The sequence below is a fragment of the Anoplopoma fimbria genome, chromosome 15, assembly GCF_027596085.1.
Source record: "Anoplopoma fimbria isolate UVic2021 breed Golden Eagle Sablefish chromosome 15, Afim_UVic_2022, whole genome shotgun sequence".
NCBI lineage: Eukaryota > Metazoa > Chordata > Actinopteri > Perciformes > Anoplopomatidae > Anoplopoma > Anoplopoma fimbria.
In genome coordinates, this window is record NC_072463.1 from 869692 (window position 1) to 893312 (window position 23621).

Below are 23621 nucleotides of genomic sequence, written 5' to 3' on the forward strand. Positions count from 1 at the left end.
CAGTCACTCTCTCGTCTTCAACCAGTTCAGAACTCAGCAGCTCGGTTCAGCACTGGTTTTAACAGACGACATTCTGGCTTCTCTCCATTGGCTACCTGTTCCTTTTAGAAATGATTTAAATATTTTGACTGATCACTTTTGAAGGTCTGGCCCCAAAATATAAAGAAGAAATGTTACCCTGTATGAGCCATCAGGACCCCTCAGCTTTGGAACAACCTGCCTGAGGAGAGGAGGCTTTTAAATCACTTCTTTAACTGCTTTATTTTATTTATTTTATTTATTTTATTTATTTTATTTATTTTATTTATTTTATTTATTTTATTTATTTTATTTATTTTATTTATTTTGTTTGTTTTTTTATTTTATTTATTTTTTTATTTTGTTTTTTGTTGGCCCTCACTGTTGGGCTTTTTGTTGTTTTAATTGCCTTACTTTTGCTTTGCTTCTTCTGTCATAAAGGTGCTATATAAATAAAGTCATACGTCTGAACCTTTCTCCCTCTCTCTCTCTCTCTCTCTCGTGTGTCAGGTTTTTCCGTCGAGAACCAGAGAAGGATCTGCTGAGCCTCCACCGGCTGCGACACCTGGTGCAGCTGGAGCTGCTGGTGGAGCGCTCCTTCATCCTGAGGGACTACCTGAACGGTCACCCCTGGCCCAGCCCCTGCGTCCAGGAGCTCATCAACCAGCTCCGAGAGCTGTCGGAGAACAGGATCACCGTCATCACCACCATGCGCCAGAGGAACCCGCTGCGGGAGTGCGACTGTGTGTGGGAGGGAGACTGACGAGGGGGGAGGGACACTGGGGAAGTAGATCTTTATTCCTCCTGAAGAAAGAGACGACAACAGAGTCGCCACCAGAGCCAGCAAGAGGAGGTTGAAATAAAAGGCATTAGAACAGATGTAGATGAGGCGTACTGAAGGTCTTCAGACACTAAAATCATGCGTCTTATAAAAGATCATGAACATGACAGTTATTAGAGCAATGGCTGCCATCTTTTTCCCTCATGACCTCAAATGAAGCACTGGTCCACCAGAAACCCCTCGATTCCAGTTTGAGTTGTGAGCAGTTCAGCAAAATGCATCTTGAAAGAGAATTAAAAGTCTCTAATCAAGTGATAGTTGAGTTTCAATTAAAAGCACCAACAAATGAAGTTAATTTGCTTATATCCTGGTGGAAAAAAACATCCAGGGGGTTTGGAATTAGCTTTAAAATGCTCTATCCTGCTAATTTATGAGCTTTTAATGTGAAACATCTGCAGGAAGTTCTGCTGATGTCATTTTAGCATCGATCAAGTGGACAGACTTGAATTTGTTGTTGGATTATTGCTGATAAAGTGATAAACATTAAGTAATAATTATACTGAATTATTAATGACAGCAGGTAAACATGGAGGACGTTTAGAGTTTACATTAATTAGAAATATAATAATAATAATAATAATAATATAAAGCTGGCTCACATGAAGAGCTGGTATTATTCTAGAACTCTTAAATAAAAAACACTAAGATTTAAGTGAGTTATAAGGAGAGTAGGTCAGCCCAGTTTGTTTTAAGTTCTCTTTTTAGTTTCTGAATGTTTAAATGAATCAATATCTCACATCAACACTAAATCAAATGAATCATGTGACACTCGTAGTGCTGAACACAGAGCCAACTTTCCCCCACAAAAAATATTAATGAACAAATGTAGATTTTTCAGGTTAATTTTATTCATAATATTATAAAATATTTGTGAAAATTTTGCTTATCCCTTTATGAATAAACTACCTAAAATAAAAGTAAACTGTTTGAACACAGATTTCCTCGTGGAAAGTTTTGTGTTTTGGTACATTTTATTTGTCATTTAAATGTTAATGAAAGTGGACGATTATGAATTAAGAAAAATCTTTAAACAATCTTTATTGATGACTGAACTAAAAGTTATTTTTTAGAGCCACACAAATTATAGTTCTCAAATTATAGATATAACAATTTCACAGGAATTTCTGGACTCCAAAACCCTGCAGAAAATTGATGTCATTATGGCAAACTGATGTTGCTTTGGGTGCATTCAAATGCTGCAGCCAACTACGGAAGCCCTAAACGGACATGATTCAATCCTGATTTATCGCCAGTTAATTATGTTATCTCGAGATAATGCTTTAAATTTTTTTTTTTTTTTACTTGAACATTTGAGAAGCTGCAACTGACAAGATGTCATCCAACTATTTTTATAAGTTAATAATTAAAAATGCCGTTTTCAGGCACTTTGGTTGTTTTGAATTTCTTATATTTTATTTATTATTTCTCTCCACAAAAGTATCTGAGACACAGACTTTGTCAGAGAACTCGGCACACCGTTTCTTTCTCAATAAATGGACCTGAACTTGAGCTTCTTGTTCTGTTTGCTTTGTTTGTTTTTAATGTTTTAGTTATTAATGGGATGTCTGTTACAGTCTGACTGTAGAAAACTTGAAATAGGGAAAGTTTTGTTGATACTTTTTTTTATTATTCAGATAGCAGTTAACATATTAAAAGCATGAAGGGAAGAAGGTAAAATTGGATTATATGCTGAATTAAATTCAATCAAATCATGTAAAAACATTTGTTTACAATGATTCTGAATTAAAAAAGATTTATCATTTCATTTGTTTTTTATTTGTTCCTTCTTTTCTTTGTCTTTATGATTCCTTGTTACATTTATATAATGTTGTCCACTGAGTTTATTTTCATGTGGATGTTTTGGTAAAATAGATGATAAATAATCTATGCTAATTATACTTTTTTGAACTCAAACAAAACAAACGCTGTTATTAATAACTCAATGAATGCAACACACACATTTTCTTTTTACAAGAAACAGTTATTTAATATTCTCTGATCTATACAGAATAAACATTATGAACAAAACAAAGTCCTCTAAACTATTAGAGAATGCAGAATAAAAAATAGAAACAGACTAACACCAGACTTTTCCTTTCAGCCTGATGAGAGCGTCTCTGTACATATCTTTGGAAACATTGATTTAAACATGCATGCTGTCATGTTAACATTTTTTTCTTTTCTTTTTAAAGGCAGACTCAGATGAGGAAATAAAATATTTTTCTCAAGTTTCTGCTGCAAATTTACATTCTTCTCCAAAGGGCCTTAATATTCTTTATAAATAAGACATGAAGATAAGACAAAGGAACCAGAAACAGAAAGTACTTCTGCCACCACAGACAAAGAACCTTTTGAAGAACTCTGGATCTGAACTAGCATAAACCAGGGACTAAACCTAGTTCCAGGTGTACACAAAAAGGTTGCAGGATGAAAAACAAAGCAGTTTCTTTCAGAAAACAAGGAAGTACTGTAGGGTCTTAATTTGGACGAGGGGCAACGTGTCAAAGTTGGAGTTTGTCGGCTTCCTGACTTTAATGAAGGAATACAACTTGATTTGTTGATAGTTCCACGCTGGTTGTGTTCTGAAGCTGAAATAAATAACCTTTGAGCGGATTGTTGACAGATATTCTAGAGTTTTTAGCTTTTTTTCCATCTCTGCATGTCTCACTTTCATTCATTCATTCCATGAAACTCAAACAGTCACAAAACATTAAATACAAACAACAACATTCTGCTCCATCTTGCTTCATCTTGAAGGTTCTTCAGAAGCAAACAGGAACGCACCAAAAGCAGTTCCTGAGTTTAGCTCCTCTCCTTCCATAATTCCTGGAACTTGTTTTGGTCCAAAAAGTTTCCCATGAATGAACTGAAATGTCCATCTCTCTGCAGGAGCTCTTTGTGAAATCAATCACCTTGAAAACAGAAAAGAAAAGAGCTCGAGAAGGAGTTGAAATGAAAACACTCACTCAGCAGTCCTGGATGATTCCCTCCTTTTAATCGGAACAATCCACCACGCTGTTGTTCTGGCCGTTCCTTTAGAACTCCAGAAGGAGCGTCATCGGCTCTGCAGAGTTCAGGACGATCTCCTGTTTCTGTCCGTAGACTCCGTGCTCCACCGTCGCTCCGGCCTTCGTGCACTTCACAGAGCCCGACATGAGCTCCCTGCAGGCGGACACCAGGATGGAGAAGAGCTGGGCGCCCCTCCACAGCTCGCACCCTCCTCTGTACTGCACCCTCCTCCTGGGCACCGGCTCCCCCAGCAGGGAGTCCTGGGGGATAAATAAAACGCTGCCGGGGAGGTCGAGGACGGACACCGAGTGGCCCGAGTCTTTACGGAACAGTTTGGTGGTCATCAGACTGCTGGCTGTGGAGGAGAGCACAGATAAATGATAAGAGGCTGCATTTATATATCGATATTTAAAGTCTTTTCCATGTTTCGACTGAAAAGACAGTTCAGAATCTAAATGTATTTATTGAGGAATAACCCCTTGAGATGTAATATCTCATTTTCAAGACAAAAACATCATTGCAATATAAAACAGAAGATAAAGAGAGCTTGCTCCTCAAGCCCTCAGCTATTATACAAGAAAACAATTAAATGACCCGTAAGATAAATTAATAGATTGCATCATCATAAAGACCCATTAAGATCAGATTAACCTGTGAAGAATTGAATGAGACGTATTCACCAAATACATGAAATTACCTCATATGTCATGATTAATGTATTTGTTTCTTCTGAGAGTTAAATCAAAGATCTTGTCTGGTACAAACAGAAAATGATGCTTTGATCTTTAAAATTATAAAATGTTTTGTTTGATTTTTTAAATTTTATTTTATTTAACCTTTACTTAACCAGGCAAGTTATTAAGAACAAATTCTTATTTACAATGGCAGACTGACACAAGGTAAAGCCTCTTAAGGGAAGGGGATAAAAAAGAAAAAGGAAATGTCAAAAGTTAACATTTTTACATAAATGACGCACAATAAACCTTCCTTTACTAAAGTTCACCTTAATGTCAGTTTGCATGCATGTATGTTGGCAATAAGACTATTATATAATAAATAAAACATGTCGTCTGACGAATATTAAGCAGATTATTATGCTATTTGGTCACAGTGAAGCCTGCAGAGTAAAAACACATCTCACCCATCTCATAGGCGACGTCCTCTGTGGCTCCGTGGAGGAAGCACACGTACACAGCCAGCCCCTCCTGGACCTGAAGACAGAGAGCGTGTTTACTGCGGAGACAGCGGAGCTACCTGTGTTTTCTACTTCAAAAAGCATCTTAAAGCTTATGCATGAAAAATATAACAGTTAGAGATGTCATCATTTATAAGAGACAACATTTAATGTGACAAAACCACATGAGGTACATCATCAAGTAACTATGGAAATGTATAACCAATATACTGCTATTTTTTTCGCCTTCATATTAGCAGCCACAGGATGTTTATAAGCAAACATTAAGCGTGTTAGCAGGATGGTCAAAAGACTTCAATTAAATCCAATTAAATAAACAATCACACACAGCACAATGTGTAGAGAAACTCTTAGATGCCAGAATGCTCCAGAAAAAAATCGAATAAATAGGTAAATAAAATAAAAATCAATCTAACAAATAAAATTTAAAAATTATTTAACTAATTAAATTTAAAAAAATCTAATAATATTAAATACAAAAATGATGTAACAATCTCATAATTCAAAATTTAATAAATCTCATAATTTATAAATAGACTGTCAAATAAAATTGAAAATTGATGTTAAAAGTAAATAAATAAAATACAAATTATTTTAACAATTAAAAAATATATAATCAAAGTAATTCAGATCAGAGATTAATCTCACGAATAGACGACTAAATTAAAAAAATCGAATAAATAAAATAGAGTGCAGATCTCTACCAGGTGTGTCTGCAACGACTGCTGTTGTATTGTTTGATTGAATGAATAAAATCCACAAATAACCAACAGCCTGTTCATTTACCATGTTGAATGGAAGATGGACTTGTACTGCAATGTTTAAACAAATTTCACAGAAATCCATCCAGTAGTTTTTTTAAATATTTGGATCAATAGAAAGACAACAAACAAACAAATAGAAGTAACATCCCACCCACCTCGGCCCACTGAGCGTCGGCTCCGTCCAGCTCGGGTTTGATCCTAACCTTCGCCTTACTGCACTGCTGGATGACGGTCCGGGCCTGAAGTCTTCTGGGCCTCCGACACGGAGCAGAGCTGCTCATACACAAATAAACAACGGTCAATAAATATGCAGTAATACTATTAACTACTACTAATAATATATAATAATTTAAACAGTCATCATCTTGTTTTTGCAACCAATAAACAGGAAGTGACCATATATGGACTGAGGAGGAGTGACGTAGAGACGCCGTATACGTCTCTGGTGTGGACCTGTCAATCAGTGTGTAGCCCCGCCCTAAAGCATCCCCTGCTTTATGGTCTGTTTGACTCTAAATGGAGCATCATTTACTAAATGAACATCATGCTGTATTGAAGAAGACTTGAAACTAGAGATTGAGACCATAAACTCATGTTTACAATGTTTACTGAGGGAATAAATCAAGAGAGAAGTAGAGTCATTTTCTCATAGACTTCTATACAACCAGAGGAGTCGCCCCCTGGTGGACAGCAGAGAGAATGCAGCTTTAAGACACTTCAGCTTTTATTTTTTGTACATACCTGTCCACCTCAGGAATGGTTTCGGCTGGTTGTGTCGGGGCAGAGCCGGCGATGGTGAAGACGGGCCAGGGTTTGGTGCTCGGGGCCACCACAGGCTCCAGACCAGCACTGAAGCTCCTCTTAGCCGACGACGCTGCCTCCAGGTCCCTCTTTCTTTTCACCGGGAGCTGGATGTTGCCGTGGCTACGGGTTCTGTTCTGGGTCGCCGGTCTTCTGCCTTTACGTGGCGGCTGACCTTTCGGCTGACTTTGCTCGCCGGTAGCTTGTGGAAGTTTGTGCTGTGTCTGGGGTTCGGCTGGAGGATGTGACTCTGAGGGAGGTTTGGTTTTATCCTGGATTTTGAGATACTGATGAGTTCTGGCTCTGCCATGAAAGCCACTTGTCTCTTTCTGGTCCTGAGGCTGTGTCGGCTCCTCCTGAACCTGGACTCTGCTTTGGCTCTCAGTGTCGCCGCTGTTTGTGGCTTCACACTGTGGAGGCGTCCCTCTCTTGATGCGCAAGAGTCTGGCAACAAAGGAGGAGTTGGGACTCCCACGCTGGAGGATTATGGGAGTTCTGGGCTGGAAGCCGATGGGAGTTCTTAGATGGAGGAGGATGGGGATTCTGGGCTGAGGGCTGATGGGAGTTGCAGGCTCGGGGGGCACAGTGATCTCCTAGGATTCAGATGAGAGACAGAAAGTGAGTTTGATGAACTGAACATCGTCTTTATTAGTCTTCAGATGTAGCTGTAGCATTTTAGCAAGCTAAAATTGTTCATTTCAACAGAGCAAAAGTCAATCAATGTATTTAAATTCAGTAAATATCTCTGTATATAGTAGTTTTTATTGTTAGTGGTGGGCATTGTATAACTACACATTAGGGATTTTGCAGGAAACGATGCAGCGTGTAGTTTAGTGTTTCATCTGATTGATATGAGTTTAGAAACAATACATTGAATCCCATGAATACAAAGAGAGAGATTAATTAATTCCAATAAACATGTGAAAACTAAATCGTAGTGTTTATGTTGGATGTATTTTGCGTTAAGACCAGGTGAGACAGCTGCTCATGCACCTTAAGTTAAGAACCTTGTTTTGAAGTGACTCTAAAAAGAGGATTTCATCGCACTTACAGACGTAAGTGAAGAAAATGAAGATGCAAAATAAGGGAATGGGAGGAACCCAGTGTTTACTGCTCACAACCCCGACATCTCCTACCGCTGCTGCTACGGTCCTTTTGCTGCCGCCGTGCATGATGGGTATTTATAGAATGGATTATGTTTTGTTGGACGTGAGAATAAAGTAGAATCTGTCTTCCATTTGGGAAAGAGTTATGGATTTATAGTCAGCGTAAACTGTGTCGTCTGATAAACCTACCACTCTGTCCTGTGTAGTTGTTTCTGTCTGCCTCTCTTCATCACCGCCACCTTCATCATCATCATCATCCTGGTCATTATCATCGCCGTCCTTCCCACTGTCAGGATGCAGACAGATACTCCAATTAATACTCCAAGTACTACTACTTCTACTGTAATTACTGCTTCCTGTAGTTTATCTATGACGAGAAAACATGTTAGTCCATCTCGAGGACTGACGCTGGAACAGAAAGCCACTCACCTGTCCAGATCATCAGGTATCTGTGGTGATGTCATCGCCTCCAGAGGAGACTTTCTTGTCTCTGATTGGTTGACTGGTTTCTTCCTCCTGCTGCACTGAGAGCAGCTGTTGATCCACTGCAGCACATCATTTCTCATGGTTTTCCAGAAGTACCTGATCATGATGTCATGTTATTAAATGAAATAAAACAGCAGGATATTGAACATTTGCACCTCCAGTTTTAAGTCAAACTAATCTAAATCTTAAAAAAAGACTTGTAATCCGACTATCATCACAATATAATGCCAAACTTTAACATTTTATCTTTTTTTTATTCTTAAAGAGGAGTCATACAATATTAGGATGGTATCAAATATATTAATAACATTATGATTGGTTAAAAAGGCCTATATGCATAAAAACAGAATTTAAGCCTTTTATAAAATATAAAATCTTTAATTTCTTATATGTCTGGAATGATTATAACACATCCCATAAAAAGGCAGTTTCAAAGTAATTAAAGTAATTCTTCTTGGGAAAATATAAAGTCAAAATATCTTCATAACTTTACTTATAAGATATTTCGCACTCGCAAATAACTTGTAGTTGTGATAAAACGTTATTAATACTACAAAAAATTACATTTTGTTGAAAGCAACTGAACACTAGTGGAAATACAAAAGTGTTGAAATAAAACATTCTTCCTCTGGGTTAAAAGTAATATATATTTCTATTAATTTGATAACTGTTAAACATTCAACAACTATGAATACATGTTGCAAATGAGCTTTTATTTCTTGGATGTTTAACACAAATTTCATCTCAGTCCAGTTAAAAATAAGCAACCAGTGAGGCTGAGAAAACACAAACTTCTTGAATTAAAAACTACAAAAGTATTTGGAGTAATTTGCGAGGTCCCATGAATTTAACTGGAGTTTTCAAATGATATATTCTAAATAAAATTCCTGAGTTGGTATAGAATAATGTTTGGTTCAAGGTGATGCGAGGTGATAAATCTGAAGCGATGATGTGTTTCTGTGTCACTGCAGGATCAATAGTTTTATCTAATCTCGACAAAGATGACTCATCAGAGAAAGAAGACCCCGCTCACCTTTCGTTGAGCAGTCTGAGACACTTGCTGACGTCCAGGTGGTTCAGCTCGTTGTGGTAATCCTTCAGGGCGTCGTCGACTCGCTTCCTGCTCCTCAGAACCAAACGCACCCGGTCGCCCCTCACGATGTGCAGCTCGTCGTCTGGGAGACCAGGGAACATTAGATAGTTGTAAAGGGAAGTTTTTATTTCTTTGGGTAGTTAAGTTATATGGCATGATGTTCATTTACTAAACGAACATCATGCTGTATTGAAGAAGACTTGAAACTAGAGATTGAGACCATAAACTCATGTTTACAATGTTTACTGAGGGAATAAATCAAGAGAGAAGTAGAGTCATTTTCTCATAGACTTCTATACAACCAGAGGAGTCGCCCCCTGATGGACACTAGAGAGAATGCAGCTTAGGGGCACAGATTCCTTCCACCTATTTGCTTTGATTATTTAGTTGTAAATAAATGACTTTGTTATGAGGCATAACTGTGTGTCTGGTGTTTATGTATCCGTCTATGAGACACTTAGGACCATATATGTCTATAAAATCAAAATATAAAAAGATCAGATGTTTTTTGTGCATATGTGCTAAAGGTTTTATTGTGTTACTTCTTTTTTATTCCTTCTTTAAGAGTTTAAGCTCCACCACAAACTATATACACAACATACAGCTTGGTACAGCCTTTCTTTGGTACAAAAGAAATCATGGAGAAACTACCTGACCATTAATTAATTCTAAATGTGTTTAGATTCTGGTCTTTAAAAACCTTTGATGGAAAACTTCTTGCAGAACCTCCTGAAGGTGTTCTTCTCCACGTAGCTCAGTCCAGGAGGATATGTGTGTCTGCTCAGGTAGAGCTCCACGGCATCGTACTTGGCAAAATAAGCCTGCTCACACAGAAAGAGTGATTTAAAAAAAAAAAGCAGTACAGAATACTGCATTGGATTAAAACCTTTTTTAGATATGACATACCTCCTCCCCTGCAGGCTGAGTCGGTCCTCTGGACAGCGTCTGTGGAGGAAAGACACAATGCTTTAAAACCAACAACGTAGGAGTTGCAAGAGCAAATAGTTTCTTTTTCATCTCACTCATTCTGATGAACAGAAAGGAAACTTGTGAGCCTCACCGCTGAGTCGCCGTGGACGCAGAGCGAGGGCACGGCGTCCGGGTGAACGGTGACCTTCTCCCCGCTGCGGTCGAAGCAGTCCTCGGTGAAGTGGATCGAACAAACAGACGACCCGAGCCGAGGGTGCCAGTTAGGACGGCCGACGGCCTTCAGCCACTGAGACAGCAGGGCGAGGTTGTCGAGAGGAAACCTGGAGCGAAAGACAGACGAATATGAAAGTACACAGATAAAGTACTCCAGTGACATCATTCACCCCATGGAAGACAAAGAGTAGGTTCTCTGTTAACTGGGTTTAAATGCACCATTTGTTTGTCTTCACTGAATAAAGAAAGTAAAGAAGAAATTCAAAGAATTCGGTGACCCTTTGAGGCGTCTGATAGTCGACCTCACAGTTTGTTTTTGACACATAAACATGTAGAGGCATGTACGGCGTTTATTAGGGTTGTTGTAGGTAAAAAATAATAAATTATGGAGCCAGCAAACGTTGGCAAAAAACTTTTTTACCAGAAAAAAAACACAAGTTTGCAAGAAAAAATCTTTAAAGAAATGTTTTCATTTAGTAATGGAACCACATGGCTTAACTTTGCAAGGTTCAAGGATCAACCTGATCACACCATAGATGCCAGCAATAAACAAAAACAGATCAAATATAGTATGTTTTGCTCCATATAACTCCAATTATATTTTATTAACTGTAGAAATTCAGAATGTAGGCTAATGATTATTGCTAATATCGGTTAATACACATGTCATTAAGGGAAGTACCGACACGTATCTATTCATTTCCTTTCCATGGACTGCACACAACCCCCGTACAAAACACCCAAACGGTCCCTTAACTGTGTAGAGAAAGTGCTCCTACTTGTGGAAGGTGAGGCCCAGGCCTCTCTCCACCGGCCCGCAGCAGTTGGTGCAGGTGGAGACGCTGCAGCGGAGCCACTTCCTCTTGGTTCTGGTGAGGCAGGTGTGGCAGCTGGAGATCCAGCGGGCCAGGTCGTGGGTCAAGCTGGCCCAGTAGAAGTGCTTGTTGATCTCCCGCTGGCAGATTCCGTGGCCGTAGTGACCCTGGTTGTCGTGGAACTGCTGCAGGATCGAGTTCACCTGAGAATCGAAAAAAGAGGACAAAAGATCGTCCTGAGACGTTTGGTTTTTTTGTTCTTATGCTCCAGATACAGGATTTATTTAAGATGCAGACCTCCTCTCTGCTGCGCGGCACTCTGACAGGAGGAGAGACTCTGGTGTACATCAGCACTCCATCTGAAACAGAAGAAATATGTTTCTGAAGGTGCTATAATCTGGTTCACTGAGGATCAAAAGAGGCAGATGAAAAACAGTGATTCTGTGTTTCATCATTCTTTCCGTTCACCTTTTAGCCCAAAGCGCTTTGCCATCCTTTTCAAACCCCCTCTGGCGGTCTTGCTCTGCATGGGTAAAACTCTGTGGCTCAGATACCTGCAACATAAAAACATCTTAACACATGATCAGCTAAAACAAAAGCATGTGAAAAGAAGAAGTCGGTTGATCTACCTGGCGATCTGGTTGTAAGCCTTGAAGCTCGGCTCGATGATGGTCTTCCTCCTCTTCAACTCCGTCACCCTCTGGACCTCCCTGGATTCTGGATCAGGACCTGGGAGGCAGTACTGGTGCTCCTGCAGACTCGCGATGGGTTCAGGGAGATCGAGGGCCAACTCCGAGGGGTCTGTGGTTTCTGCAGCAGCTCTGGAGAGGAGGTCCTCCAGGGTGCTGGACTGGAGGAAGTCCTCGTCTGAGGGGACGGGAACCTGAAAACCAAGAAGGATGAAAACATTTCTGATGATTTTAAAGATATTACACTTTTTAACACAATTTAAATCTAATGTATTTTAATTTTATTTCATTCTTTCTTAAATACATTGGGTTTTTTTCTGTTTTATTTATTTTGTATGTTTATGTCTTGTATGTTTAATACAAGCACTTTGATTTGCCTTTGTGTATGAAATGTGCAAATTGCATTGCCTTGTGGAAAGTATAGATCATTCTCATTTTGCACATATAATAAGACAAATGAGAAGAGAGATTTCAGCAAATCTCCTGTTTTATGCAGTTGAGTAGTTGAAATGTATGGTGACACATTCTGTTTATTACAAATCTTACCAATAAATTAGATTTTCCTGATATTAGCAATCCTTTTATTTTAGATAACTTGATTTTATCCCTTAAAATAATGTCAATACCAACTTTTTAAAATAAATAAAATATGTATCCTTGTTTTTGCCCTCTCAACACTTTAATTTAATACAGTTTATTATTATGATCTATTGAATGTATTTTGTGGTTTTGCTGTTAAACACAAATATTTTTTTCCTTTACATTCCTTACTGAACTTCACAAGACAGAAAGGAAGTAAAAAAAGATATTGTATATTCAGAGCATCAACTGATTTTGGAACGAGTGATTAGTTTAACGGGACAAAACAAAGATAATTTTAGGCTACATGTATAAACGATGTATTATGAAAATGTAAATAAAAGTCAATGGAACTTAAATAATCTAAAATAGTTCCTTTCAACCTTTTTTGGTTATGACCTCCTCATTTTTTAGAGGTCTGAAGAGTTAAAAGTTTACAGTAAAGAAAAAAAAAAAGACAAATATGAAAATGAATTTTTCCACTTTTGTTTTGTTTGTTTCATTATCACTTATGAAGATCTGGATCTAAAGGTTTGAAGCACTGATCCAGACTAATGTCTCCTCCTGTACAACTTTTTAGAAAACAAATGTTGCTCTTATTGTGTGCATTTTGTTTTTTATGCAGCTCCTGTGTGGTTGGCCTTTTGTATTTAGCATGCTGCACAGTCACACAGTTATCTGGTGTGCTCTGCAGACGTATGTGTTGCCTGCATTGTGTCACCTCGTCCTCCTTCACCATCACAGGGAATACGGTGGGTACGGCGTCTGGCGATAGAGTCGTCTGACCCTCCTCGCTCAGCGAGAAGCAGGGCGGCTCAAAGTGTCTGGAGCAGAGGTAGGAGTTTGTGCGAAGCGAGCCTTCGTCCCTCTGAGCCAACAGCAGCCACCTTCGCCGGCGATCTGCGTCCTTGGGAAACCTGCAGGACAGAGTTTGGTTTTCAATGCTGAGAAAAAGAAGAGCAGAGGGAATGTCTGCCTGTGGAGTACCGCAAGGTTCCATCTTAGGTCCTCTTTTATTCTCATACAATATGTTACTTTTCCTATCACTGTTATGCAGACGATACTCAGCTGTACCACTGAAACCTGGTGATCAATGCTTTAAGTCTGCTTCCATTTGCACAATATTCATCATGCTTTCCTCTTCCAACTATTGACAAACATAGCTGTTGTCTTTTTATGTCTGTTTTAAGACATGCATGTTGTTTTGTATGTTTTCATCCAGGTTATTGGTCAGCACATGTTGTTTTAAGATATGTTAAAGAAATAAACTTATTTTATGTGATTGAGCACGCATTGCTAATAGTAGGCTAACTTCACAACTGAGCATGAAGAGAGATGAGTCTAACAAACAGAGGATTATTCCCTTTGATTCATGTAATACTCAAACCAAACTTACACGAAGAAGCCTTTTTTATTTTTTTAAGTGGCAAAAGACAACTTTTTAAATGTTCTCCCCTTTGCTTTCCATGTGTTATTACTGTTGGCGCTGTAGTCGCAAAGACAACGGAATCACTTTCCCTTTTCCTAGAGAACTACTAGCGTCAAAGTTAGCAACTTATTCATAACATCAGAGAAAAAGCAAGAATCATATATTCAAATATATTTCAGTGTTATCATTCATCTTCCTTTGGCAGTCTCTCCTTTGCATCCGCAGACACAACCACTAAACTTTGTGCTAACGAATCGGCGATGAGCGTATGAGGTCATTTGGCCACTTTTTGCTTCTTTTGAAGCTAATGCTAGCTACTTTCATTGGGAAAACAGTTTGCAACTCTGCATTTTATTTTATTATTTCTGTTGTTCAACCGTCCAGCATTTCCTCTACTGGGGATAGAAACTACAAACTTACAGTACCAGTCAAAAGTCTGGACACACCTTCTCATTCAACTACTCTGAAGAATCTAAAATATAAAACATATTCTGGTTTGTTGAGCATTTGTTTGTTTACCACATAATTCCATATGTGTTCCTTCATAGTTTGGATGTCTTCAATATTAATCTACAATGTAGAAAAAAAATTAAAAAATAAAGAAAAACCATTGAATGAGAAGGTGTGTCCAAACTTTTGACTGGTACTGTACATTAGTACTCTTTGGTAACTGGGAATAACTACCAGTAGCTACTGCTTCCTGTTTAGGTTGCACAATGGTTTGAGCTTTTATTCCCAATCTAAACATCATTATTCTAATGCCAGTATGCAATCAGCATTAACTCCATAATGATAAGTCAAAGCTAAAAAGTCTGTTGCCAGTTTAATTATAAGAAATGTTTGCATGACCTTTCGGCCATTTTTCTGTAAAGCCCTTTGGACACCTTGTTTTTAAATATGCTCAAAAAATAAACTGATATAATGTGATTTAGTGTCCGTTGCTAACTACCAGCTAACTTTGCATCTGAACAAACTGGAGTTTAGACCGATGCAAACTGAGTCTGACAATGTAAAGCTAATAAATGGAAGATAAAACCCGTTAATAGTCAGACAGAACTTTACAATAAGAGTATTATTTTTAGTTTTGTGTTTTTTAACAGCTTTGTAAATGTGGTGTCTGACCTGTGGAAGCTGAGCTGAGGGTAAACGTAGTTGGAGGCGTCGCAGCCGTATGCCAGGCAGAACTGGACGCGGCGGGCCGGCGGCACGGCGGGAGTTCGGCCCCGACAGACGGCACACGCTTGGATCCAGGTTTTCACCGCCTCCGTCACTCCGACCCAGTAGTACAACAACTGGGACGGACAGATGGAAAGGAATACTTGTTGTGTGTGTACAAATACTTCAGAAAGGTCTATCCTGATCACATCATCTGAAATGATCTCATCTAAACTCACCATGATCTCCTTCACCATCCGGACCCGGCCGGCGTGGCTGTTGTTGTCATGGTAACGGACCAGGATCTCCCTCACCTCCTCGTCGCTCCTGACAACGTGGAGGAGGCGGCCTCGGTAAGAACGCAGCAGACAGCCATCTGGAGGACAGGACGCACATTTCAGGGTCAAGTGCTTCATTTAGATACTTGTACTTTAATTTCCATTTTCAGATACTTCTACTTCATTACATTTATTCCAAAGCTTTAGTTACTTTGCATATTCTGATTATTAATACAAGATATAAACCAACTAATAAATGATGACGTATTGTAATAGATTAAGCTACACATCAGATTATAAAGTATTATGCAGAATAAGTTATTTTACTTTTGGTACGTAAAGTACATTTTAAGGCTAATACTTTTGTACTTTGACTGACAAAATGTTTTAAATGAAGTACTTTTACTTGTAACAGAGTTTTTCTTTTAGACAGTGGAATTACTACTTTTACTTTTAGTAAAATGTCTCAATACTTCCTCCAACACTAGTAGTGAGTGAATGCTTTTCCCCTTGAAAAACTAATTTTGTCAGGGCCTCATGGAGGTCTAACGACATTCAGTCACCAAAATCAGTCAGAAGGTTGGAGACAGAGCGGGCTGATACTTTTAAATAACAAGATATGGAAAACTGTTTTTTTCCAAATAAAAACATCAATAGGTGTTTTTTTATTTAATAAAACAACAGACGAAGAATTCCCAAAGGTCTTATTATTTCTTAGATTTCTGACAAACTTTGGCAGAGGTAACTCGATACTACTAACTTCATAACAGTTTACTTGCAATGTGACTCAAATGAAGGATCATCATACTGCACCACATCAAAGTCTTCGAGCATTTTGACCATTTCAGTCATTGAACGCCTCATGTAATCTGTTACATTTAGCTCATTGGATAATAGTCAATGTGACCTACTTATAAAGTGGGTGCAAAGCAAAAAGAAACTTGTATTACATGTTTTTGTTACTTTGGCCCCATATTAATACATTTTTACCATCTTTTCAATCAATACAAAAAGCCTTCCATCCAGTGACTTTATATTTTAAACATTCTTCCTCAAACAAATTTTATGAGTAGATCTGTGATTGAAAAGTCCAAAGTAAAGGAGATCCAGGAACGGCATCAAGGTGGATTTGGTAGCAAAATAATCTGAGATATATGGTATTATATAATATTTAAAAGGTCAGTTTAACCAAATGATGAATGATGTATTTAGTCCAGTTTTTCAGATATTTGTCTCTGAGATATTCAGCTTCCACTTTAATATCATAAAGGTGAATAAATGTTTGTTTGTGGTGCACACATAGTGTAGACGGTTGACGTAAACTGGACTATACCTGGAGGATTAAAGCTTTAGATGCTCTGCACTGAGAGAAAACTATTTTATAACGTAAAAGAAGCGCCTGTGAGTGTAGAATATAAATACCTTTACAGATAAAGTGTTTGCTGGCAGCTCTGGTTACTTTCTTCGAGCTCTTCGATGAATCTACAGGAAACGTTCCTGATCGCATAAACAGCTCCACCTTGTTCAATAAGTCAAAAGATGGCATCTGTGAGGGAGGAGACGGACACAGAGGTGAGCAATTAACTCAACTTACAACAGTTCATCAGGTCAAATGATTGATTCACAGGCTGGGAAAATAACTGATAACACATTTAGTATTGTTTGATTTTTCACAAAGTAAGAATGCTAAACTTGTCTAAGAGATAATTAATAAGCAAATAACCAAATGTATGCTTACTTTATACATTGCATATTGAAAACACTTAGATATTTGCCAGTCTGTTTTATATGGTTTCTATAATGTGATGAGCATGTTCATGAACACATGATCAATTGTTGGTTTGTTAATCATTAAATAAGAAAGCTTAGTGTGTCTTTGATGCTTTTAATAAACATATAAATCGAGTTTTCTTCTTGATTACATCTGAATTTCTGACAGTAATTTATTAAAATAAGTTAATTGAACTTTGTTTGTCTTCACTCTGTCAGTACAGTGATGGACAGTATCGTATTTATTGACATTTATGATCAATCAATCAATCGATTAATTGGAGAGAAAAAGCAACATCAATGAGACTGATTGATTCAATGATTTCCATCTAGCTGAGAGAAACACATGTCAACCAAACACACATCTCATTTAAATAAACATTAACAGCTGATCATCATTCACCTCAGAACATGTTGAGTCCGGAACACAAACCTACTTCAGATAAACTCAACTTTATACTCCTGATGTTCCCACTGTTCCCACTGTTCCCACTGTTCCCATCAATAACACCAATAACATCAATGATACTCTGTGTCTAAATGCACTGATGCATTCTGCACAATGTTACATTTCTGGTGTAAATGTATCGTTTGGTGTTTCGCACATTAAAGCTGCAGCAGCGACGTTCATGTCCTGGTGTGGAACCTTTCAACATAAAGGTTTACATTTATGTTGAACTTTTTAGTGACAATATCTTAAATGTTTAAATATATCAACTTATTGATTCATTCATTTTAACTATATAACATATAGCACATGTTAGCCGTTAGATGTGTAACAGGATTGGTAAACCTGTGACAATTTATTCCAAATAAATATAGATTTTGAAAAATTGAAACAAAGTTAATTTTGCATTTTTATTTTACGTCATGTTATTTCACATTTTTTGCAATATGTGAATCACTTTTTAATGTTCATACTATTGTTTAAATTATTTTTCTTAACGTCCTCTAGTTTTCTGTACTTATTTCAGTCCTTCAGGAGCTGCAACAACCAAATGTGATCCTCTGGTGATCAATAAAGGCTTATTTTATCTTAATTTAAGCAATTTTAAAGTTGTTTTTTTAACTATATAACATATAGCACATGTTAGTTGTTAATTATGTAACAGGATTGGTAAACCTGTGACATTTTATTCTAAATAAATACATTTTATTAATTAAATAACATTACATCATTTTTTATGTATGATACTATGATTCCTATTATTTTTCTTTTCTGTACTTATTTCAATCCTTCAGGAGCTGCAACAACCAAATGTGATCCTCTGGTGATCAATAAAGGCTTATTGTATCTTAATTTAAGCAATTTGAAAGTGGTCGTTATCTTACAACACCAATAAATACAATTGTATTAAATATTTAGCACTTCAAACTGTTGGTACCTGAAAGGCTTTAACAGTTGTTTAAATTATTGGTTATACAAAGATAAATCTATCACAGCATCACGGCTTTTCATTTCAATGATAATGTTTACAATGTGTTCTTTATTTATAACCATGCACATTTCAGTTTATGCATCCTATCATAAGCATTTAAGGTTGACAAAGAGGGCTTTATCCAACAACATGCTGCTACTCATATGTCACACAGACATATCTTTAAAAAAGCACCTTTACAATATTAATGTGCTAATTAAGAATTCTGGTGCTTTTATTTTGGCGTCAAAAGCGATCCACAGGAAGTGACATCGCTCCCTCTTGCTGCTGACGTCACAGAGGACCGTTTTGACGCAGGTTGTAAAAGCTGCTGTAACCCAAGTTTACTGAGGGCTGCTCATTTCCGTTTCCTGAGACACAGCTGAGCGCCCCCTGCTGGTCCGGAGGAGACACGACACCCTGCATCACTGTGGCTCACAGAGGGAGAGCCAGTTAAACAGAACTACTAAGAAGTATTCAGATGCTTTACTTAAGTAAAAGTAGCAATATTAAACTGTTAAAATACTCCATTACAAGTGAGAATATTACTTAAGTGTGACCAGCAAAATCTGCTTAAAATATCAAAAGTAAAAATACTCATAATGCAAAAAAAATGAACCCTGCAAGTGTTTTTCTATATTTTATTATTATTGCTGATGCTTTCATGTGTAATTTGCATTTTTCTGTTTTAGTTGGTCAAAGTGGAGCTGATTTGAGCTATTTGATTTGTTGTTGGGTAATTTAATATGTACAAAACATATGATGAAACTTTGTGTTTTGTGCATAACATTGTAACCTGCAGAGTCAAGCTATCAGGTAAATGAAATGCAGTCAAAAAGTACTGAGATCAAGTGGAGTAGAAGTAAAAAGTAGCATGAAATGAACGTGAAATGTATACTTAAGAGCTTGAGTTAATGCACTTATTTACATTCCACCAGTTATTATTTACTAAACTAGCTTTTATTCTGTTTTAAATTAAAAATGTTCAAAACCCTTCATGAAATTATTTCCCTCTTAATATTTCAATCCTTTTTTCTGTTTGTGGTTTGATTAATAGATTTTTTTCTTTGTGCATTTGGGGCCATTGTCATGTTAAAACCTTCTGTAAACTGTTAAACCCTTAAATATCATTGTAGGCTGGAGTATTGTGATTTTCCTTAACTTAAAGCCTGGAAAACAGCACCAAACCCCGATTCATTATCTACTAAATTTAACAGATGACACTTTGCATTCAGCAGGTGGTATTTCCCGAGATAGCGTTCTTCTACTGTGGAGTTTTAAAACATTTTCTGGACCTTTTAACACATAAGACTCCTAATCTTCAGATATTTGAGTTTTTTTGTCGTCATGCACAATTGAGACTTTTGTATTCTACTAAATCTAGTATGTGAAGGTTTACACAAAAACTGTGACATATTCCAATGTAATTTTGTATGTTTTTATATCACAAATCCATAAATCAAATATCAATACAGAACGTTAGAGACTGTGGTTTTGTTGGGAGATATTTAGACATCAATAAAGAGACCTTCTTGATCTCCATGGTGACAGCAGCAGAGCTTCCTTCCTCAGAACTCCATCAGATGTGTGTACGGTCCGTTGGTGTCGAGCTTCAGCACCTGTCTGTTTCCGTACGTCCCGTGTTTCACCGTCACTTCAGCAGAAGAAGAAGCCGCCTTCAGCTCCTCCTCACACAGAGAGACGAAGGCGCCGTAGAGCCGCAGCCCGTCCTCTTTGCCGATGTTGTTGTGGTACTGCATGCCTCGACCTTTGGCCTTCCCGCCCAGCGTGGCCTGAGGGACGATCAGCAGGCTGCCGGGGAGCTCCGACACCGAAACCATCTTCCCCGAGTCGGACTCGCACAGACGGAGGCTCAGCAGCGTGGACACTGGAGGGGAGGACAACAATAAACAGTCTGAGCTGATCAATACTGGAACAGTCTTCATATTGAGTTAAAAGATATTAATTATAATTAACTTTAAACATAAATTAAGGAGATGGCTTAAAGCAAACCAAACCTACAATCACAAGTAATCATATTACCTCATCTCTGGCACTGCCGTTATATACTCTGATGGTTTTTCCAATCTAGTTTTGTAATGTATTTATGTACTGTATTGTATTGTGTTGTATTGTGCTGTACAGTGTACTATAGTGTTTGCTCTGGAATTGTACTGATAATATTAGGCAACTAAATTGTCCTAACCTGCCAAGGAAAAACAGACGAAAATGAGCTCTCTAGCTAACTCTGGCACATTTACATTGAGGTGGAAACTCAAATGTTGATTAATTTGCACTGTTACTGGTGAATATACAATAATAATAATAATAATAATAATAATAATATTATTATTATTATAATAATAATAATAATAAATCAAAAAAATAAAAAGAGAACAGAAAAAAAAAAAATAAAAATTCATGAAGAGAAAAAAACAAAAAATATTTAAAATAAAAAGGAAACAAAATGTATTGAAAAAGAGGATGCATTTAGCAAAATATTGATTAAGAAATGTGCAAATATTCAAAGTAAACAATATATGCAATGTACAGCGATAATAATCCAAAAACCTCTGCGTTAATGTAACAAACTGAGTCACATGTGGAGACTTTATGTTAAGGTAATATGAAGGTCAAAGGTTAAATAATGTCACTGACCCATCTTGGGCAGGATGTCGTCCGTTGCTCCTTTAAAGAAGCAGATATAAATCACCATTCCTCTGTCGATCTGAAAACAAAAGAAAAAGTCATCAATGACGTGGACCAATAAGAAGCCAGTGTTCACGTCAAACACTGTAAGTTGTTCTTTTAATTCCTCTTAATAATGTGAAGCCAATGACACACAATTCTAACTCTCTCTATTAAATCATAACTAGTCTCTGCAGCTTTTCAAAACGGCTTCCATCGGGTTAAGTTTAAGAATAAAAGTCTCACAAAACACCAATTCCTTTAAGGCGAGACACTCAAAAATACATTGTTGTTTCATGAACTGGTTAAATTAGATTTAATTATATTTTTTGGTCTATTTTTTCTTCCATAACATGACTTCTTTCAGACTGGTGGACAGAGAACATTGGTTTTACTGCTTTGTCTGTTTGCGTCTGTAGATTTCTCCTAAATTCACCAAAGTTACCAGAACATAACGCCTCATTTGCATATTTAAAGACAACATTTCAGAAAACTTCCCTTAATGTCAGTAATCAGCTGGAGAAGTTAAAAAGAAAACAAGCAAAAAGTTGTATCTAGAGGCTTTTCTCTTGATTTATAAAGTTTTATTTTGTGGTTTGCTCACTTTATTCTCCTACTTGTTTAAATAAAGCCTCTCCTATGATAAATACTATATTGTATTCCTGTAAAGCACCTAGTACCTTCTATAAATAAAAAGGCTGCTTAATAATACTAATATTAATCATAAAATAATTTATAGTTTCATTTCCCTCAAAATTCATTGATTGACTGCATTCCATGATTCCATCAAACGCCACAGTGAACATGGATGAGCTCTTCAGATGCAGGTGGACAGGTGGACAGGTGAGGTGTTCTCACCTGGACGGCCTGAGCCTCTGAGAGCTCCTCCGCCGGTTGAACCTGCAGCCCGGCCTGCAGACACTGCTGCAGCACCGCCCGGGCCGCCGGAGCACCGCTCCTCTCTGCCATCCCAGCTCAGCTGCAGAGACGCTCCTCTCTGCTGGTTAAACTGGTCAATGCAAAACGAAGAGTTTAAGAGAACTGACAGAAAACACACGCAACACCCTTCCGCAGTGACGTCACTAGAGGTGCTCAAAGCTGCGCAATACTTTTGCAGACTTTCATACTTTATTTATTTCTGTCTCCCAGATCAGTTTGTGTTCAGCAATATGAAAATACTAAATATTTAAAATAACAGAATAAAAAAAACAAACAACAAAAGTAAAGTTAATAAATCTGGTCTATTTGTGTGAATTAATATGTTTTTGTTAGTAAAAGTAAATAAATCATACACAAGGTATGAAACACAAGAAAAATAATCTATCAAAGTGTTTTAAAATAGAAAAACACATGAGACAATTAAGTTTAAGTTTGACACTATGCATTTTTTATTTTTTGTATTTTTCAAAAAATTATTTTTCAACATTTTTTTTCAGCATTTTATTTTTCAACATTTTTTTTTTCTATTTTATTTTTCTTCAACATTTTTTTTCAAAATATTAAATTTTTCATTTTAATTTTTCAAAAAAAAAAAATTTTTTTTCCCCAAAATATTTAATTTTCAACATTTTATTTTTTTTTTCAAAAATTTTTTCATTTTTTTTTCAACATTTTTTTTTCAAATATTTTTATTTTTCAGCAATTTTTTTTCTGTTTAAAAATAAAACAAGAGTTTTTCAACATTTTTTTTTCAGCATTTTATTTTTCTATATTTTATTTTTCAACATTTTTTTTCAAAAAAACAATTTTATTTGTCAAAAAGTTATTTTTTTTTCAACATTTTTTTTCATTTTTTTTCAGCATTTTTTTTTTCAACATTTTATTTTTTTCATTTTATTTTTTTTTCAACATTTTATTTTTCTATTTTATTTTTCAATTTTATTTTTATTTAACATTTTATTTTGCAAAAAAATTATTTTTCAAAAAATTTTTTTTTCTATTTTTCATTTTATTTTTCAACATTTTTTTTTTCATTTTTCAGTTTTATTTTTCAACATTTCATTTTTCAACATTTCATTTTTCAAAATTTTAAAAAATTTTTCAAAAATTATTTTTCTATATTTCATTTTTTTTTCAACATTTTTCAACATTTTTTTTTCATTTTTCTATTTTTTTTTTTCAAAAAATTTTCATTTTTCAAAATTTATTTTTCAAATTTTATTTTTTTTTCAGCAAAATTTTTTTTAAAAGATTATTTTTATTTTTCAACATTTTATTTTTCAAATTTTATTTTTCAACATTTTATTTTTCTAATTTTATTTTTCAACATTTTATTTTTCAACATTTTATTTTTCACATACATATATTATTCCAACTTATTGTTGATTCAGAAACTGATTAATTG

At 36.4% G+C, this 23621-nt stretch overlaps 3 protein-coding genes across 4 annotated transcripts in view; 1 reads left to right on the plus strand and 2 right to left on the minus strand.

Moving 5' to 3' along the window:
• The window catches only part of LOC129103665 (arf-GAP with GTPase, ANK repeat and PH domain-containing protein 2-like), a 5445-nt gene extending 2899 nt beyond the window's left edge, over positions 1-2546 (plus strand). Inside the window, exon 5 of the mRNA XM_054614246.1 lies at positions 529-2546. Within this exon, the coding sequence (XP_054470221.1) occupies positions 529-781 (253 nt within the window). The 3' untranslated portion in view covers positions 782-2546. The remainder of the gene's footprint in view (positions 1-528) is intronic.
• A 630-nt stretch (positions 2547-3176) lies between these two features.
• LOC129103607 (uncharacterized) lies at positions 3177-17749 on the minus strand. 2 transcript variants are annotated; one of them, XM_054614151.1, is made up of 19 exons: positions 17609-17749; positions 16824-16947; positions 15363-15499; positions 15091-15260; positions 13261-13456; positions 11901-12154; positions 11740-11825; positions 11569-11630; positions 11236-11474; positions 10374-10563; positions 10220-10258; positions 10014-10134; positions 9254-9395; positions 8164-8316; positions 7924-8020; positions 6569-7221; positions 5983-6100; positions 5010-5079; positions 3177-4223 (listed from the first exon to the last, which is right to left on the minus strand). In XM_054614151.1, the coding sequence occupies exons 2-19, from the start codon at positions 16945-16947 to the stop codon at positions 3895-3897; spliced, it is 3180 nt and encodes a 1059-aa protein (XP_054470126.1). In that variant the 5' UTR covers positions 17609-17749; the 3' UTR covers positions 3177-3894. The 2 variants fall into 2 exon arrangements, with proteins under 2 accessions (XP_054470126.1, XP_054470125.1); XM_054614150.1 differs by having other exon boundaries at positions 17575-17749.
• Positions 17750-20013: 2264 nt separating this feature from the next.
• Positions 20014-22351, minus strand: LOC129103891 (D-aminoacyl-tRNA deacylase 2-like). The gene is made up of 3 exons (XM_054614525.1): positions 22136-22351; positions 21248-21317; positions 20014-20477 (listed from the first exon to the last, which is right to left on the minus strand). The coding sequence occupies exons 1-3, from the start codon at positions 22244-22246 to the stop codon at positions 20158-20160; spliced, it is 501 nt and encodes a 166-aa protein (XP_054470500.1). The 5' UTR covers positions 22247-22351; the 3' UTR covers positions 20014-20157.
• Between the last annotated feature and the right edge of the window lie 1270 nt (positions 22352-23621).